Source organism: Desmodus rotundus, chromosome 1 (genome assembly GCF_022682495.2).
Source record: "Desmodus rotundus isolate HL8 chromosome 1, HLdesRot8A.1, whole genome shotgun sequence".
Classification (NCBI taxonomy): domain Eukaryota; kingdom Metazoa; phylum Chordata; class Mammalia; order Chiroptera; family Phyllostomidae; genus Desmodus; species Desmodus rotundus.
The window spans coordinates 166,150,431-166,170,912 of NC_071387.1; the positions used below are offsets into that span (position 1 = coordinate 166,150,431).

The 20,482-nt window shown below is 35.0% G+C and overlaps 1 protein-coding gene across 7 annotated transcripts in view; it reads left to right on the top strand.

Annotated features, from left to right (window-relative positions):
- Nucleotides 1-20,482, top strand: part of FAM169A (family with sequence similarity 169 member A) — a 56,028-nt gene that overhangs the window by 24,519 nt on the left and 11,027 nt on the right. For 6 of the 7 annotated variants that reach the window (XM_045197926.2, XM_053912573.2, XM_053912586.1 and 3 more), the window contains exons 6-10: nt 7,635-7,814; nt 14,429-14,557; nt 15,069-15,181; nt 17,938-17,977; nt 18,488-18,638. In XM_045197926.2, coding sequence (XP_045053861.2) covers nt 7,635-7,814; nt 14,429-14,557; nt 15,069-15,181; nt 17,938-17,977; nt 18,488-18,638 — 613 coding nt within the window. The remainder of the gene's footprint in view (nt 1-7,634; nt 7,815-14,428; nt 14,558-15,068; nt 15,182-17,937; nt 17,978-18,487; nt 18,639-20,482) is intronic. The other variant, XM_045197924.3, reaches the window with a different exon arrangement.

Genomic DNA, 20,482 nt, shown 5'->3' on the forward strand with positions numbered 1-20,482 from the left:
AAAACATTAGACAAAGCCAAGTTGAAGGTTATTTTACAGTATAACTGATCAGTAATCCTGAAAAGAATCAAGATCATGAAAGACAAGGAAAGATGGAGGAATTATCATAGGCCAGAAATTAGGGAGACATTAAAATAAATACATTGTGGAGTCCTGGATTGGATCCTGAAACAGAATATGGACATCAGTGGAGGAACTGATAAAATTGGTATAAGGTCTGTAGTTTAGTTAATGATATTTTATCAGTATTGATTTCCTGATTTTGGTAACAGTACTTTGGCTCTGTGAGATTTTAACATTAGGGAAGTTGGGTGAAGGGTATATGGGAACTTTTTGTATATTTTTGCAATTTCCCTGTGAGCCCAAAATTATTATAAAAATAAAAAGCTTTTTAAAAAGTTAATATCTAGAGATTATATCCTTTGTAATTACGGAAACTTAAAACAAAAATTTTAGATGTTACCATGTGCATATATGATGTTTCAAAATTACTTAATAGCTATGTGAGCAAAATAATTTCCTTTAAAGTATTTAACTTGGCCAAGAAAAAAACCGTCTAAAAATACCAGTATAAGTGGCATCTCTGGGAGAGGTTTTAGCGACATTACCCTCTGTGAATCTCACTGTTGGCAATTACTACCATGTCCACAGAGCTTCTAGTCGGCTTCTAATTTCATTCCTAACTATAAACATCTTAGGGAAAGCCACTGATATGGAAGTTGGAGATCAAAACAAAAAAGCATAAAAACATTTTGGAAGAGACAGGTAATGCAAACACAGAATAAAACAACTCAATTTTTGGAAGGTGAGAGTAGTCATTACATTTATGAAATGATGTATTAAAAGTTGAGGAAATTGATCAGAAAAGAGAGCAGCAACAACAACAATAAACCCATGGAAAATAAGAAAGAAAAGATAAAAATTAGGGGAATGGCCTGAATAACAGATATTTCAGAAGGAGAAAACGGAGAAACTGGAGGGGAAAAAAATCACCAATGAAATAATTTAAAGAGAATTTCTCAGAATTACAGAAAATGCATTTCCATTTTAAAAGGGCCCATTGAGCATCCATCACAATGAGTTACAGTAGACCTAAACTGAGATAGATTATTATGAATTTTCAGATTATTATAAACTTTGTAAGCCTCAGTGAGTGAACAATTTATACAAAGGATCAAGAATCAGAATGATTACATTTCTTAACAGTAACACTGAACATGATTCCAGTGTAAGCCTGTGTTCAAATGATCAGTGAAGTATGAGAGTAAAAGAAGGAAATTTTTAGATAGTTAATTTAAAAAAATTTATCTCTCATGCACCATTTTTCAGGAAGGTGGTAAGTAGAGTGTATGCTGTCCTAAAATAAGGAAGTAAATACAGAAAGGAAGATGACTGATCAGGGAACTGAGGAAAGTAGATCCCAAAATTGTAGTTACGTAATAGTTCCAGAGCTCTTCTGTTTAGATTGGTAGTCACTAGCTCTAATTGGCTATTAAAATGAAAATGAAAGTTAAATTAAAAATTCAGTTTCTCATACTAGCTACAATAGCTACTTACAATGTGGCTAGTGGGTACCACATTGAACAGTATATACATGGAACAATTTCATCATTAGAGAAAGTTCTAGACAACACTTTTATAGAGTGACCTATCTAGATTATAATAGCTCAGAAAGTTCTGGGACACTGATTGAAGAATATGGAATACCTGATGTACTTGAACTTATTACGGGAGACTTTTGGGGATGAGGTCAATAATAGCCACAAACCATTATTAAGGCAAATCAAAAAGTAGTGCAGGAAAAGATAAATGATCCGATTACATGGCTTAATTGTCAAAAGTATATAAATACATATACACTTACCATGTAAATACTGAAAATTGATCTAATCAAAATTACAAATTACTGTAGCAGGGTAAAGCTAGGGAGCATGTTTAGGAAATGTGTTTATGGTGGGGATGGGATTAGGGTGTGTGAATGTATGTAAGAGCTAAATTCTCTTTTCCATACTGGAATATCAGTTGACTATGCCTGAAGTAGAAAAATCAAAAAGTAGTAAGTTATTAAGAGATGTGAAAGTAAGAACCAAAAATATCAACTAAATGATTTCAAAGTGGTAGTTTCTGGGGAACAGAGAGTGTGTGTGTGTGTGTTTGGATCAGGGAGGCAGTCAAAGAACTGCTTTTTTCCCAACAGGTTGTATAGAGCTGTTGTACCGTAAACAATGTACATGTAAAACTTTGATAAAAACACTGTGGCTGGTGTGGCTCAGTGGATTGAGTGCCAGCCTGTGAACCAAGGGGTCGCTGGTTCAGTTCCCAGTCAGGGCACATGCCTGGGTTGCTGGCCAGGTCCTGGTAGGGAGTGCACAAGGGGAACCACACATTGATGTTTCTCTCCCTCTCTTTCTCCTTCCCTTCCCCCCTCTCTAAAAATAAATAAATAAAACCTTTGAGGGAAAAAAATAAAACTTTGATAAAAACAAACACTGAGCATTTTAAAATATGGGACTAATTCTAGAATCTTACTGTCTATCACAAAACTAACTGAACTTTATAAATCCTCATGGGAGCTATAGTGATCAGATCAACCTGTCAAAAGAGCTGTTCTACAAAACTGCTAATGGAAAAAAAGCTTATACATTATGAAAAACAAAGTGAGAAACCCACTTGTTAATTCGATGGAAGTTTTGTAAATATTTGCCTTATGTCAGGAAATGTAAAAATTTGTATAAAACAGGTATAACATTTTAATGTAGATAAACTGAGAGAAGAAGACAAAATTGAGGACCTGGCCAGTGTGGCTGAATTGATTGGGTGTCATTCCGCAGACTGAAAGGTTGCTGGTTCGATTCCTGGTCAGGGCACATGCCTGGGTTGCAGATTTCAGTTCCTGGTCAGGGTGTGTGCAGGAGGCAACCAATGTTTCTCTCCCACATTGATGATTGTCTCCCTCCCTTCCCTTTCTCTAGAATCAATAAAAGGAAAATAAAGACAAAATCAAGGATATTATTTTTAGCTGTTATTTTGAAAATGTCCATTATTATTTGGCTTTAACTGGAACCACCTTGATCCAATTTGAGGACCCATATTTTGGGAAAGTGCAATCTAATCAACACCTACTGCAAATCATTTTGTTGATTCACTACCAAAGGGATTTATGATCAATACTGGGAGACTTTTTTTTATTGGTACTTTTATAATCTCCATTTGAAATGATTTATAATGAGAGCATTTTTCCCTCTCTTCATTTGCTACTCAGCTTTTCAAATGACTTTCAGACTATTGTACTGAGTGCTTATCTATGATTTTCCCTCCTTTTTTGGACAGGTCATTCACTTTCTGTTCACTAAAAATCAGATTTCTGGCCCTAACATTATTTTAAAGAAAACATAACTGATATAAAATGACAAGTATTGCTAATATAGCTAAAAGCAAAGTGTAGCAGAAGTTTGTGTTGGAGAAGGATTCAGGTTGTATTTTACGGCCTTGAGTCTGTCTAGTTGTAATTCTTTTTATAGGTAATGAGCAGAGGCATGAGGGAGTCCCACACAACACTGTGGCTACCTGAAATGTGTCATTGGGAAACACGGTGGCTACTTTGTTTTCTGGTGAAGTTCTAGCCATCTAAAAAAACACATGCTTTCTAAATAAGGGTTCTGTTTATTGGGGTGGTAGGACTGACTTCAAACTCAGTAGAGACACAAAAATGGAGCTCATTTCTTCAGGCCTCAAAGCACCAAAAATCTTATGGGTGACACAAAAATGTAGTCAGTCAACAACTAATCATAATTCAATTTGATAAGTACTGTATTTGAGGTTTCAACATAGTAGTCATTGAAAAATGGAGCAGTTAATTTTGCCTTGTAGAAGGTGTCTCTGAGAAAATGGTATTTAAAAGTGCCATTGAAGTATAAGTAGGATGTCAGGCAAAGAAGAAGGAAAGGGAAAGGAACATTGTTACTAAATACATGAGTGAAATGTAAATATATGAAAGAACTCACAGTCATGAAAATATATTTGGAAAACCACCCGAAATGAGCTGGTGGAACTAAAGGGTAGGGATTGTGGAATGGGAAGAGGGGAAGATGGAGGTTCACTTGTGAAGGACCTTAAATGCCATACTAAACTTTAGGGTTTTATCTTACTGGCAAGGAGCTATCAACTTTATGTAGAGGTAACATGATTGAATATATTAGGGAGATAATTTTTGTAGCATTTGGTGATGCTACAAAATGTAGGGAAATTGTATTCCAAAGTCAATTAAAAGACCTGTTTTAGGACTCCAGGTAGTAGGGATAGAGAAGGAGACAGATTTGAGAGAGATGTGTTTGTCTGGCAACTCCATTGTCTGTGTGTCGGAGGGGAAAGGGAGTAACCAGTAATGAGTCTTGAGAATTTTGGCTTGGATGCTTAGGTGGTAATACATTAGCTAAGACTGGGAATACAGAAGGAGTGGATTTGGTGATAGGTGAGTTCAGTTCAATGTGTGTAAAGTGCAATGTGCCTATGGGACATATAAGTGGAGATAGTACATAGTTAGAAATGATAGTTGGACTACATAGGGGAGGTGTGGATGTTTATGTAGACCACAGAAGGAAACATTTTAAAAAACGTGGATAAGATCAGTTAAAACTACTGTATAAAGTGAGTATGTGTGTTTGTGAATATTGGTGTGAGGCTGTAAGTTACCGAAAACAGCCTGAGGTAACCAAACACAACTGTGGAGGGAGTCTGCCAGCAAAAGGTACTACTTGCTGAGATGTGATCATTAACTTCCTGGACGTTAAAAAGAAAGTGTGCTCACTTCCACAGCACATATACCAGGTTAAAATCTGTTGGGAGATAAAGAAAGGGGAAAGTTAATTGAGGCTGCTAGCTATCCACCAAATGTTTGTGCTTCCTCTTCTATATTCTAGTCATTGGCCAGCAGCTGCCCAGTCAGAGATTATATTTTTCTAGTCACTTGCACAACTGGGTGTGGCTGTGTGATTAGTTCTCCCCAAAGTAATGACATAAATGATATGTGTGACATCAGGTCAAAGTGGTTAAGATGCATTCCTTTCCCTAATTTGTCTGCTGAATGCAAAGGATTCTGAGGGCCTAGGGGATGGGGAGACCACAAGATAGAAGGAATCTGAGTTCTTGTTGTAGTCCTTTGTATTTCCATATCAATTTTAGGATTACCTTCTCAATTTCTGCAAAAAATCCACCTGGGATTTTGAATTTGTAGGTGAATTTGGGGAGTATTGACATCTTAACAATGTTAAGTATTCTGATCCATGAACATGGGACGGTTTTTCATTTATTAAGGTGTTCCCTAATTTCTTTTAACAATGTTTGTAGTTTTCAGTATACCAGTTTTGCACTTTTGTTAAATTTACTCCTCTAAGAATTTTATTACCTATTTATGTTATTGTAAATGGAATTGTTATCTTAATTTCATTTTCAGATTGTTGGTTGTTGCTGTACAGAAATACAATTGATTTTTGTATATTGATACTGCAACCTTGCTAAACTTCTATATCAATTTTAATAATTTTTAGTGGATTCCTTAAGATTTTGTGTATATAAGGTCATGTCATCTGCAAAAATAATTTTACTTCTTTCTTTCCAACTTGGTGTCATCTTTCTTTTCTTGGCTAATTACCCTGGGTAGAACCTCCAATACCATGTTGAATAGAAGTGGTAAGAGTGAACATCTTTGTCTTGTTCCTAATCTTGAGGGAAACATCTAGTCTTTCACAATTAAGTGTGTTGTTAGCTATGGGTTTTTTATAGCTCTCTTTATCAGGTTGGGGACATTGAGTATTTTTATCATGAAATGTGTTGGATTTTATGAAATACTTTTTCTCCACTTATTCAAGTGACCGTGTGGTTTTTGTTATATTTTTGTTTAACCTTAAACATACAGGATATTTTGAAAAGTATAGTCACAACAAAAAGATTGCTAACTTAGCCATTTCTAAGACAGATGTTTCCAATTCGTGCTAATTCAGAGTCCTTAAATATTAAGAGAACTAATCCACTTCTTTGTCACCACTAAGTAAATAAAAGTGAGACTGTATTCACTAGAGAAAAGGTAAAGGGAAAAGATGAATGGTCAGCTACTAAAGTTGGAGTTACTTCGTGTATTATTAACTATATACAATCATCAAATACTCTCTCAATTTGAAAATGCAATAGTTGATTAGTTTCAGAGTTGTACAAGTCTATAGACAGAGATGCATATTCAAATACATAGCTCATAAAGTGGTCATAGTTATTTGTCCTGTAACAGATTATATTGTTGGCAAACATAAAATACATAGCTCTTCTCATTATCACATGTATACATTATGATGTGTAATAGCACTGGAAAGCATTTTACCATGCTTTGTACTTCTTTGCCCCAATTTTTGAGGGAAAAATAAGAATGCACATTATACATGGGTATAATGATTACATGCCATGGGTATAATATTGGGCATTAAAATCCTGTGTATAATGCGCACGAAAACGTGGCTGTGCATTATACACGGGAGCACATTATGTGCAGCAAAATATGGTACATTATAAAATTTATGTATTTCTTAAACATTCTTCTTGATTTAGTGAGTGTCGATTTAAGAAACGTCCCAACCTGTAGAGAATTATTTTTGTAAGAGTTATTTGAGCCAAACTGATGACAGTGCCAGGAAGCAAGATCTCAACAGAGAATAGTGCTTCCCAGAATGACAGTTTTCAACTTCTTTTGTGCATTTGGAATTCAGGAGGTAATATAAGGAGGCTTAAAAGAAGATGAGAGAAAGCATGGTAAGGATTGGATTATAGGATAGTTAAGATTATGTGCTCTCTTGATGTTGGTTAGGTTCCCAAGGATTCTCAAAATGAGGCATTTCAGAAATACTCCTATGGCCCTGGCTGGTGTGGCTCAGTGGATTGAGCACTGCCCTGCGAACCAGAGTGTCACCAGTTCGATCCCCAGTCAGGGCACATGCCTGGGTTGCAGGCCAGGTCCCCAGTAGGGAGTGCACAAAGAGGCAACCACATACTGATGTTTCTCTCCCTCTCTTTCTCCCTCCCTTGCCCTCTCTATAAATAAATAAAATAAAATAAAATAAAATAAAATAAAATAAAAAAGTAGTTAGTACTAACTAACATAGGCATATGTCAGTACCCTTGCCAGTGTGACTCAGTTGGTTGGAGCGTCATCCTGTTCACCAAAAGGTTTGGGGTTTGATTCCTGCTTAGAGCTCATATGGGAAGCAACCATCCGATGTTTCTCTTTTACCAGTGTTTCTCTCTTTCTCTCTTCCTCTCTAAAATCAATAAACATATTTCTTAAAAAAAGAAGCTATGTTAATGAAAATGCATAAAAACAATGGACACAGCTTGTGTAAGGTAAAGATAGACCTTTTACTAAAGTAATATGCCTGGGGTGTGACTACCCACCATAAACTTCCTAGTTTGGAATATATGATCAGATCACCCTGTGAAGTTACTTTTGGTTAGTTTTATTATAGCACCTTTTTTTCCCCACTAAAAAACCCAGCCATTTTTAGAAAGACTATTCACTCATGTTTTCTAAAAGTATATACATAAATGGTCTTTTAATGTGAAAAATTGTTGGCTTTCTGTTCTTATGGTTACAGGAAGCGTGTGTACCTCATTTCTTACCCAAAACTACCAACTGCCAGTTCTTGATACAATGTTTATAAGAAAGAAATATCGAAGCAAAGATTTTGGGCTTCATATGCTGGAGGACTTTGTTGATTCCTTTACAGAAGATGCACTTGGTTTGCGGTATCCACTGTCCTCTCTAATGTACACAGGTAAATTGATTAAGTTAAAAATGTTAAATATGTCTCAGTGTCACTTTGGACTTGCTTCTGCAGAATATTTTAAATGTGCATATGTCAGTATTAAATAAATTTTGATTCTGTGGCACCCTAGGGCTTAGTTTTGCAAATATGTCCTTATCTCACGTATATGGCTTTTTGGGGATGTGGTAGCTTTAAAAAAAAAATTGAACTATAATTTATGTACCATATAATTCACCCTCTTATAGTATACAGTTCAGTGGTGGTTAGTATATTCATAGCTGTACAACCATAACCACTGTCTAATTCCAGAGCATTCTCATCCCCAAAAGAAACTGCATCAACTAGCAGTCACTCTCCATTCCTCCATTTCTTTACTCCCTAGCAACCAATGATCTATTTTCTGTCTCTTTGGCTTTACCTATTCTGGACATTTCATATAAATGGACTTACGTGATTTAATTATATTATAAGCCCTTTGTGTCTAGCTTCTTTCATTTTGCATAAATGTTTTCAAGATTCACCTATGCTACAAGCATTAATCAGTGCTTCATTCCTTTTTATGGCTGAATAACTTTCCATTCATTGTATGGATATGTCACATTTTGTTTATCCATCATCAGCCGATGGACTTTTAAATTGTTTCTACATTTTAGCTATTATGAATTACGCTGCTATGAACTTTTGTATAGTTTCTGTGTGGACATTTCTCTTGTATATACTGGTATACCTAGATTTGGATGGAATTGTTGGGTCATATGGTGATTCTGTTTAACATTTTGAGGAATTGCCAAACTGTTTTCCAAATAACTGCACCATTTTACATTCCCATAAGCAATGTATGAAGGTTACAATTTTTCTACATCCTTGCCAACACTTGTTAATTATCTGCTTTTTTATAACAGTCACCATCATGGGTGCAAAATGGCCTTTCATAGGCTTGATTTGCATTTTTAAAAGATTTTATTTATTTATTTTTAGAGAGAAGGGAAGGGAGGGAGAAAGAGGGAGAGAAACATCAATGTGTGGTTGCCTGTCACATGGCCCCCACTGGGGACCTGGCCAGCACCCCAGGCATGTGCCCTCACTGGGAATTGAACTGGCCACCCTTTGGTTTGCAGCCCACGCTCAATCCCCTGAGCCACACCAGCCAGGTCCTTGATTTGCAGTTGATGTTTCATATACTGCAGCTTTTCATATACTTATTGGCCACTTGTACATCTTCTTTGGAGAAGTGTCTAGTTAGATTATTTGACCATTTTTTCCTTGGGTTGTCTGTGGTAGCTTTTACATTAAAGAAAAAAAAATTTTAGACATGGAAAAAGGTATAAAAAAATAAGGTAAATACTTAACGTACCACCAGCATGTGTAGCATCCATGAGAAGTGGATCATTGCCAACATAGTTGTCCTACCCAGGTAGCTTGCTCCCTTCCCTGAAATAAGCATTGTCCTCAATTTGTCATTTCTTTTCTTTTTCCTTTGTATTTTAATTTTTATGACTATATATGCAAGGTTTTTAATAACTGAAAATGCTTTCTTTAAATGATAGCATGTTTTGAATGTATCACCAATGCTTAGTACAAAACGTAGAACATTATAGGCACTCAGTTAATAATTGCTGAGATAATGAATGAGTGGTCTCATTTAGAGAAATTTGGTAGGTCACTCTTATCTGTAGAAGGGTTGGATTTTATTCATGCATTTCTTACTTTTAATACATATGTATATATCCTTCAATAATGTAATTTTTAAATATTTAAAAACTTTGTATAAATGAAAGGTACTATATGAATTCTTCTGTAGTTTGCTTTCTTTACTCATCTTTATGAGATTCATTAATGTGGTCTCACAAAGGTTTATGTTGTTCATTTTGAATGCTGTTTAGTATTCCATTGTAGAGCTATACCATATAGAGGTGTTTTAAAAACTGTTAGTGGATTTATAAAGTATAAAAGTATTATCCACTTGTATAAAGTCCATGCAACTACTGTTTTCTTAATATAGTTAGATTTAATTCTGGAAAGTAATTTATTTGAAAAGTTTTATAAAATACAGTGTACCATTGATTTCACTCTAACATCAGGTGTTTATTTCCACTCTAACATCAGGTGTTTATTTCCACTAAAAATATATTTTCTAAGCTTCCTCCCTTTTTAATACTAAAAATCTAGAAAACAAGAACTGAGCGTGACATCCACCCCCATTTTGAATCAAGAGAATAGAATGAGCCCTGTATACACCCTTTGATAATCTGAAAATAGATTTTCCCCTTAAAGTCTCATTATTGCTTTACTGAATTTGGGGAGGAATGCAAACACATCCTCACTGCAGGAGGAATCTCTTAAGACTTACTCTTTCCCCGGATTCTAGTGATAAATTGAAAAGCACATGAATTGCGGGTGAATGTCAGCTTGTCTGTCTATGTGTAGAGACTTGAGCTCTTTTCAGTTAGACAGGAACTTTCCTGACTGATTTGTTGGTGTCATTTGTGTAATTTTGTGAATACTCTTTGAAATGTGAAAATAAAGGAATATATTGAAAATAGAAATTTTTACACTATGTAGCTTTTCCATCATTTTCTGGTTTTTTGCTCTTTTCTCTCCTGTGCAATGCTTATTGTCTTTGAAGGGCTTGGATTTCCATTTGATTTTCGCTTTCAACTTAATGGGTCCTTGGTATTGCTATATACCCAAAAGTTCTTTGATGACCATTTGTTTCCATGAATATTTTTCACCGTTTTAGGAAAGATCGTAGTGTTTTACATTGTTAAGCCTTTTTAAAAAATAGAGATAATTTGTTCATTCCCAAAATGGGTAATGAGTGCCAAGTATGATTGGGCTTGGTCTCAGCCTAGAGTCGATGCTTAGCTAACTATGGAAAGTCGATTTATACAGCACTATAGACTGTATACCGAGAGACATGGAATAAATAAGATCTTGTGAATGTTTTATTCATTTGGAGTTTATCCTGGTGTGTACCTTTGAGGTATAGATCCAAGTTTATTTTACCTGACAGGTGTCCGGTTGCCATGATATAATTTATTGAATAATTAATTTTTGCATTGATTTGCATTTGTATCTATATCAGGGGTCAGGAAACCATGGTCCACTGGCCTGTGAACAATTTTAGTAAATAAAGTTTTATTGGAACAGAGCCATGCTCATTCATTTACATTTTGTTTGTGGCTTCTTTTGCACTAAAATGTCAAGAGTTGGTTAGTTATGGTAGTGACCATATGGCCTGCGAGCCTTTATTTATTATTGGTCCCTTTAAGAAAAAGTTTGCTAACCCTTAATCTATTAATATGTCATATTGTGTGTATTTATATTTCTGTATATCTGGATCACTTAGCTGAGTGGTATAAGTGTAGGAGTTCTCTTTTTCTGATTATGACTCTCTGGCTAGACACATGTGAATTTGGACTTTCAACTTGAGTCACCTTTTGTTGAGTACTGCTTTTGGACCTCAGACTTGTTATGTAGGTATTCTTTACTGTGTTTCAGTCATTTTGACTCAGGCAGAGGACTCAGTCTGGCTTGTTGTGTTAGTTTTTCCTCTAACTTCTCCCTCCCTAATCGGTATGAAAACTAAAGTCAGAAAACATGAGAAGTAGTTCTTAATATATAGGGGAAAAAATGAGAGAAGAGTATCGTGTCCATGTATCCATTATACAGATGAATAAACACTGGGATTTACCATGTTTGTTTTCATTTATTATTAAGGAGAATTAAATAAAACATTGTAGATACAGTTGATGTTCTTTTCGGGCCCTACCCTAATCCCATTCCCCCTTCTTCTTGCTTCCCCAGAGATAATTGCATTCCTGCAGTTGGTGTGTATCCTTCTTGCCAGTGGTTTTATACTTACGTCTGTGTTCATAAATGCTATAACCCATTATTTTGTGTGCTTTTTTATTTTAAAATTTTAAAGCATGTTTTTGTAATTAAATATACATTAATATAGTATTTATCATTTTAATCATTTGTAGGTGTACAATTCAATGGCATTAGTCATATTCACAATACTTGTATACCCTTCACCACTATCTGTACCTCAAATTTTTCATCACCCCCTACATAAACTTTGTAACCTTAAACAATAGCTCCCTGCCCGCATTCTCTGCTTTTCTCTTGTCCCCATTCTCTGGTAACATTTGTGCTCTCTGTCTCTGTGACTTTGCATCTTTCAGGTACCTTATATAAGTGGAATCATACAACATTTGCCCTTCAGTGTCTGTCTAATTTCACTTAGCATAATATTTGAAGTCCATTCATGTTGTAGCATATATGAGAATTTTATTCCTTTTTATGGCTGAGTAGATTTTTATTGTGTGCACATCACATTTCATTATTGATTCATCTGTTGATGGATGCATGGGTTGTTTTACCTTTTGGCTATTACAAATAATTCTACCATGGACATTGGTGTGCAGATGGCTGTCTGAGCACCTGCTTTCATTTCTTTTGGATATATTCCTGAGAGTGGGATTGCTGGGTTACAGGGTAATTCTGAGTTCGGCTGTTTTCCACAGGACCTGCATCATTTTGTTTAATGTGTTTTTAAACTTTATATAAATGACACCATTTTGTACATACACTGACTTGCTTTTTTACTGACCTTTTTTTATTTTTTAGTTTAATCAGTGTTGATATATGTAGCTATAGTTTATCTGTTGTAGCTGCTGTACAGTATTTTAGGGTATACATATTATGATTTATTCATATATACCCTAATGATAGGCACTTAGGTTATACCCCTACCCTAGTTTAAAAACAGTCCTATAATGAACATTATAAATGTGTTCTTGTGTATATGTCTGAGTCATTAGGCTATATACCTAGAAGTAGAATTGCATCAATAAAACATGTCTTCTCAACTTTACTAATTGTTCTGAGACCAGCAGAGTCCATTTCCCTTATTCTTCTCATGCTTGTTACTATGTTATGGGTGTGAAAATGACATCTTGTTGTTTCATCTTGCATTTTCTTTAGCAGCTATTGAGGTTTGAACCATTTATCTTTGTTTAGTGACCATCACGTTTCATTATGTGTGAATTTCTTGTTCATAGCCTCTGCCAATTTGGGGGAGGGAGGATTATTGTCTATTTCAATTTTAGGAATTTTTTATATGAATGGAATACTAATCCTTTGTTTTATTCTAATTGTCTCCTAATCTGTGTTTTTATGGTATCTTTTTATTATAAAACTATGAAGTACAATGCAACAGCCACTAACACAAAATAGATATCAGTTTAAATTAATTAAAATTAATTGAAATTAAAAATTCAGTTCCTCAGTGGCCATATGTGGCTAGTGACTTTTATATAGGACCTTTATCCAATATAAAGGGCTGATATAGGACCTTTTCATCATTGTAGAAAATTCTGTTGCATAGTCCTGAAGTTTTAAACTTTAGCAGTCAGGTTCATTTTAATACTTTATTATGAATTATGATTGCTGTATCTTTTATAAGAAATTCTTTAGTACTGTAATGTTCCAGTATTCTCTTATGTTTTCTTTAAAACATTTTGCTTCTCATAATAGGTCTTAGAATATACCCAGAATTTACTTTTATGAATGACATTGATGTGAGGTCAAGGTCTGACTTTTTTTCCTATATGGGTTTTTATTCTAGCATCATTATTTTAATAGCTTATTCATTCTCTGATGAGAATATCGTTCTTTTCTCTGTCATTTGCCAAGTTTTTAGTGTATGTGTGATTCTTTCCTGGTGTTTTAATTTTTCTTCTTTTTCCTCATTCACTTCCCCTTTTTTGCTCTTCCTCTCCTTCTTCCTCTTTTACTGCCATATTCTTATATCACTACCAGGTTGTTTGAATTACTGTGTCTTTATGATTTTTGATATCTACTAGGGTAAAGCCCTCCTTATTTTTCCCTTCAGCATTGGCCTTGATATTCTTTTTTCTTTTGTTTTTTAAGAGGAAATAAGATTCAACTTTATTTCAAAAAACAGAAAAAGATTTATGTGTCAAAAGATAGCATAATGCCACACCCAAGCAATAGACTATGAAAAACATTTGTAACATCATGGCTATTGATAGCTCATAGCTCTACTATATGAAGAATGCCTAAAAATTGAAAAGACAAATGAAATAGCCCAACTGAAAAGTGGACAAAGGAGGTGAAAGGGATCTTCCCTTTCATCTCAATATTCTTTTTTAAACCTTTGTTCTTTCATTTTGAATTTGGGATCAAGTTTTGTAAAGTTCCATTAAAAAAGAAATTCTGGTGGGATTCTGTTTGGGATTGCATCAGTTTACAACATAATTTGGAGAGAATTGGTGTTTTTACACTATTAAGTCTAACAGTCCTTTTATGCAGTTTTTTTATATCATCAGTAAAATTTAGTAATTTTCTCTCTGAAGTTTAAGCATCTTTTATTAAGAGTTTTATTTGGTAATGTTAAAGCTTTAATATGGATTTTTATTTAGATTTTTTATGTAAGTGAGACAACTGTATAATTTTTTTTCCTTGAGTTGCCTTGGTGTGTTGGTATCAAACTTAATTCTAGCCCATTAAGTAAGTTGGCAGCTTTTCTTCATCTTTCTGTTTTCTAAAGCAATTGATATTTGGGATTTCTAGAAAATTCTAAATGTGTTTTTCAGCTTGCAAGCAATACTTTGAAAAGTATCCAGGAGACCATGAACTCCTGTGGGAAGTTGAGGGTGTTGGACACTGGTGCCAGCGAATACCTGTCACCAGAGCATTACAGAGAGAAACACTTAAAATTACAGGTAAGAATGTTTTTAGTTTCAATACATGTCCTGCTTAAAAATATCACTGCCTGATGACAGTGTGTCTTACTGTCTAGAGTAGTGGTGCATGGTCATGTGATCCCTCTAGTAACAGACCCTCTTTTCTAAAGTGTGATTTTTTTGTTATGTACTAACAATTGAGTCACTAAGAATAGCCCAGCAGAATGTCATAGTGCAGTAGGAATTGGTGGGTAAGACGAAAACAGAGACTCCTGAAACAGCGTAGTAGAATAGGCACCAGGGGATCAAATGTGGTCTCTAATCTCATGCATCTCTCCTTGAAGTCACAAAATACAGATAAACTATTTAAGATTCTTTTTAATTGCAAGGTTTCATTATAAGATACTGGTGAAGGGGAAACCCCACACCTAGATTTTCAACACCCTTCCATTCAGGGTGCTCTGCAGGGATTTTGTGAAAATCAGAACAGTGTTACAATTAAAACCAAATACTGACTGGGTTACAATTTTTAAAATTCTTCTACACACAGCAGTTTCTCCAAGTGAAGCTAAAAGACCTATGTCTGGAGAATATGGTCTTGCATCTGTTCCAGAATATGAAGCAAGAACTGAAGACAGTCAGTCTAGTGAGATGCAGCTAACTGTAGGTACACTGTATGTTTATTGTAGGAGATAATTCTCCTGTGTCTTTAAAATAGATTTAGCCAGTATTTAATTTTTCAAAAGTTACTGTTCATTCAACAAACTTATGTAATTTCTACTGTGTTAGTTTTCTGGCATCTTTTAAGTGGTTACTAAGTTTCACATTTGTAAAGGCCCAGCAATGAACAAATTTATACATGCATCCTTGTGCACATGTAATCATTTCCTTGCACAGATAAGTTTCTAGAAGTGGAATTAGTAATAGGCCAAAGGTTATGAAGTTATTGAGGGAAGTTTGAAGCTAAGTTTAAATAAGTGTGTGCTAGGCCTTTGTAGAATGAAATGCACTTTGCAAATACTAGGTAACCTGAAATCAGAAGGGCAGGTCCCATTACTAGACGTACTAGGTACTTTTCTAGAATTTATTTGATATTACTTAAAACATGGGCCCATTGGTGGGATTCTAGAAGTCTTTTTTTATACAGTGTTTTGTTGTGATGGTACTTATTACAGTCATATTTGTTTTGTATACGGGTTTCTGAGTATATTTTTAGCAAGTATTGAGTATGTCTGTAAATACATGAGCATTTCAGAGATGAGTACTTTGGGGAATTATTTGTTTCTCTTACTTCCTGTTTTAACATGAGTGTTGGCTATGTGAATGAAAATTTTTAGAATGTTTTTAAGGATAATATAAATAATAACTATATATAAGGAATTCGAGTTTTTAAATTTTTTTCTACGTTTGGAACTTCAGACTTTAAAGTAAGCCCTAGTTCTATTATATTGCATTCCACATTCCTCAGTTATACTCAGATTTATTTTAGTTTTGGTAGGATGTCATGAAACCAGGGAAAGTAGAAAAATCTACTCTTCCCATACATGCAATGAGACCAATGACTTTCTTTAATATTAAGCCAAATAATTTTCAATGTGTCATTTTAGTGAAAATGTATTAAAATCGCACCATGTCATAAGTTGGCAGCATAAATTACATTTTGTTTCATTTTAGAAATTCATATTCCTTGTTACTTTAATATTTTAATAATTCAAGGAAAATATATTTTTATATGAAGCTATTATATCTTTATCAATAATGGCATGAGGAAGTGGTTTTACTTGTTTATTTTTACTACATGATGTATTTTTTAGCTTTATTGAGGTATTGATAAATAATTTATATCTTTAATGTGTACAGCTTTATGTTTTGATATACATATACATTGTGAAATGATTTTCACTACATGATTTATTCTTTAGGTGATGGTATTTCTGTATGCTTTTTCCTACTTTTGGACATGAAACATTACATGTACTTCATTTGTTGTACCTTTTATTCACATTTATGTCTTAACCTTGCCTAATTGAACTACAGGCTTGTTGTACATAGGAAGTTTTTCTTACCCATCACAGTTGCTCCCTTGTTTGTGTCCTGTAAACCCACCATGATGTGGAAGTGCCTTCCATGTTGTAGGGTTTCGATAAGCGTATGACTGAATAGCAGTTTATGTGATAAAGTAGGTACTGTAGCAACTGCTGGACATACAAATCAGGGATCTGTTAAGTGTAGGAAAGGTAGATGGTTCATTATTGGAAACAGATAAATAAACACTATACTAAAGGACAATAATTGCCTTAATAGAGCACATAGTAAGTGGTTGCAGGTACATAAAAGAGTGTGAGTAACTCCACCCAAAGACTGGAACTGGTGAAGTAGTAACCAGGCTGAACTGACTTTTAAAGGGTGGGTGGGAGTTCTGTCCAAGTGCTGCTGGGGCATTCCAAGGGATCCAAGGCATTCTATGTGCAAAAACACACAGGTGTGAAAGAAAACGGCGTGTTTGATTTGGAAGAGTATTTGGTATTGGAGAAGTTGAGAGTTTGTGTTCTTGGCAGTGATAAGCCATTAAATTTTTTTTTTTTTTTTTTTTTTTTTTTTTTTTTTAAGTAAAGGAATAGTGCAGTTTGTAATCTGGTAGCATCACTGTCATCAGGGTGGAGAGGATTATAGGGCATTGTGATTAGAGCCAGGGATACCAGTGAGGAGGCGGTTAGAACAGTTCATGTTAAAGATGGTAAAGGCCTGAACTAAAGCACTGGCAATACAGATTTTGGGGCAGTTTTGAGAGATTCTTCAAAGTCAAAATTGACAGGTTTTGTGGTTGGTTGGTTGATTGAGGGATAGGAAGAACTCATTACTGCCTCATAGGGTTCTGGTTAGAATGGATGACTGAACTGTTGGTACTGCCATTTTTAACCAAGGTAGGGAATAATATTCGGAAAAGGTTATTAAATAATATCACTCAGTTTGGGACAGGTTGGATGTGAAATTGGATGGAGTATCCACTGGGGAGATATTTCATTTGGTGTAGAGCTTTGGAAATCAGGAAAGAGGTTGGGGAGATTAAATTGTATGTTTGGATTCATCAGCAGATAAATGTTGATGTGAAAGTAGTAGATAAAATTAGAGGGGAAGCATGTTGACTGAAGAGAAGGTAGCTGAGGACAGAGTCCTGGCAACTCCAGTGTTTACCACTATAACATACGAGATGGCTTGATAAGTTCTGAGGCTCATCATAAACTGAGGCTATAACATAGCTTTTTTTACTTCTTAAGTAGGTTTTCTTAATTAATGAGTAGCGAGTGCAAAGAGTGCTATTTAGAAAACGTTTTAAAATATTTGGCACTGAATGAGTAGATCTATAGGAAGAAAAAATCGATCAAAAATTTTGGTTTTAATCTGTATCTCTATTTTAGATTGATTCTCTAAAAGATGCCTTTGCAAGTACTTCGGAAGGTAAGAAATTCAGCTGATCTATCAGAAAGTGTTTGAGACACTTAGAAATAGGGGTGTGTGTGCGTGTGTGAGTATTCCTTAGAGTAAGTGAAGACTTGTGTAGCCCCAAAGTCTAGATGTGAGTTCTAATGCCACTACTACCACTGATTTTGCTGTGTGAACAGAGTGAGATGTGGGATCTCTCTTTTCCTCATTTTCTTACTGGTAAAATGGGGGAAGTAACATCTATCTTGTTTACTTCCCAAGATTATTGGGAGAGAATATAAGTGAAAACGCAAAAACACTTTGCAGAGCTCAAGGTAATATGGAAATGTGAGGAATGAATATTAACAACGTTACTTCATAATTTAGAGAAAGATACTGGCATTGTTTCTAATCTGATGTGAGAGAAAGGAAGTATGTAATTGTGGGGATATGTGAACTAGAATAGTTCTTGCGTTTCTGTGTGTTTTAATAGGCAACCTTTGAATGCATAATCAGTTAATTGTAGGTTTTGCTGTTTTTTCTCAGGTCATGATAAGACACCGGTTTCCACTCGTACTCGAAGTAGTCATCTGAAGCGGCCAAAGATTGGAAAGAGGTTTCAGGATTCTGAATTTAGTAGTTCTCAAGGCGAAGATGAAAAGACACCTCAGACTTCACCTGCGTCTTCAGTAAACAAGTATTGTTTATTTTACTCTTGTTATTTTGTTTATTCTTATTTTCATATTAGTATTTAGTATTTAAGGTGGAGGCTATTATTATGTTGTTTGTGTAACAAATGACCTTGGTATAGGAGTCTGTATTTGAATTCTTTTACAAGATTATTGATTACACGTATCAGTGGTGTCACTTGGACAGTTACAGGGAGAAGTTGCTCATGACGTAATCTCTTAGGTACGAAAAGCCAGAATATTCAATTGATTATCCCAAATGTGTTGTTATCGCCAGCTTTGAATATGACAGTAGCTGTAGCTTGTAGTAAATACTGAGGTTTGGTCAATTTTACGTTATAACTGATTCATTTCACTGGGTTACTGCATGTAGCATAAATTAGTGATAACCATAAATGGTGCAGTCAGCTCCTCTTAATCAACAGAACACTTGATTAGAAACTTTATCCTTCATCTCCCTTCGAATCTTAAAAAAAGCAAAATTTAAAATTTTATAATAAAGTTACACTTTTGCCCTACTAGTCCTACAGCTGTTCTGGAGTCAGCCATTCATTCATAGCTTCACCATTTTAGCTGTGAAATTATTTTACTTAGGCAGAGAATTCTGTAGCTATTCTAATTTGTTATGTAAATAATTTTGCATTTGTGGAATTAAGTGTATAAATGTTTTATTTTTGTGAAAAATTAATGGTAAAGGCAAATATAAATAAATATTTAAATCTAGTAATTTGTGAAAAGAATAATAAAAGTTTAGATAATTATCGTTTTCTCACTGAGAAACATTTTGATGTAATACCCTTTTTAGAAGGAAATGTAACAATGCATTTTACTTATTTTTTTAAAAGATTTTGCTTATTTATTTTTAGAGAAAGGGGAAAGGAGGGACAAAGACTGGGAGAGAGATACATTGATGTGAGAGAGGAAACATTGATTGGTTGCCTCTTGCACATGCCCCAACCAGGGACCAGGCCTGCAACCCAGGAATCAAACTAGTGACCTTTCACTTTGCAGTCTGATGCTCATCCAAGTGAGCCACACTGGTCAGGGCTGTATTTTAAAATGAACATCTCAGAATGATGTGGAATTTTGTTTGCTTTTCATAAACAAAACAGGCAGTAAGGGTAAATGCTTGAATGCATACTCAGACATTACAAAGAACATAATTTCATCTTTGCCCTTGAAGAGTGCCTAATGGTTTCTAATTCACGTATCTTCTGTGGCACAGGTTAAGAGCACTGCAAGGTAGACTGTGATGGTACAATAATGAAGTGCAGAATGCTGTGGATGCAGGGGACAGTGTGATTGGTTCCAATTGAGAGGGTGGAGATATTTGGTATTTGGGCTAGGGCTTCAAAAGTAAGTAAAAGTTTAACAAGTCAAGTTGGGAAAGAAGTCTTTCTAGTCCAGGGGTCCACAAGCTGTGGATGATCCATAGACCAAAGCTGGCTCACCATCTATTGTTGTAAATAAAATTTTATTGTAGCACATCCATGCTCATCAGTTTGCATGTTTATTTGGTTGCTTTTGCATTACACTGACAGAGTTGAGTGGTTATTCTGAGATTTTATGGCTCATAATACATAAAAGGAAAGGTTTTTAAATCCATAAAAGGACCTGGATTTATACCAGGGATGTCCAACTTTCCGCAGTGAAGGAAGTGTTCTATGTGTGCCCTACCCAGTATAGTAGCCACTACTCAGTGTGCCCACTGAGCACTTGAAGTGTGGCTAGTGCAACTGAGGAACTGAATTTTTATTTTCATTTATTAATATAAATAGTGGCTGCTGTCTTGTGGCTACTGTGTTGCATTGTGCAGATGTAGACTACAGGGATAACATGAGCAAAGGCGTGA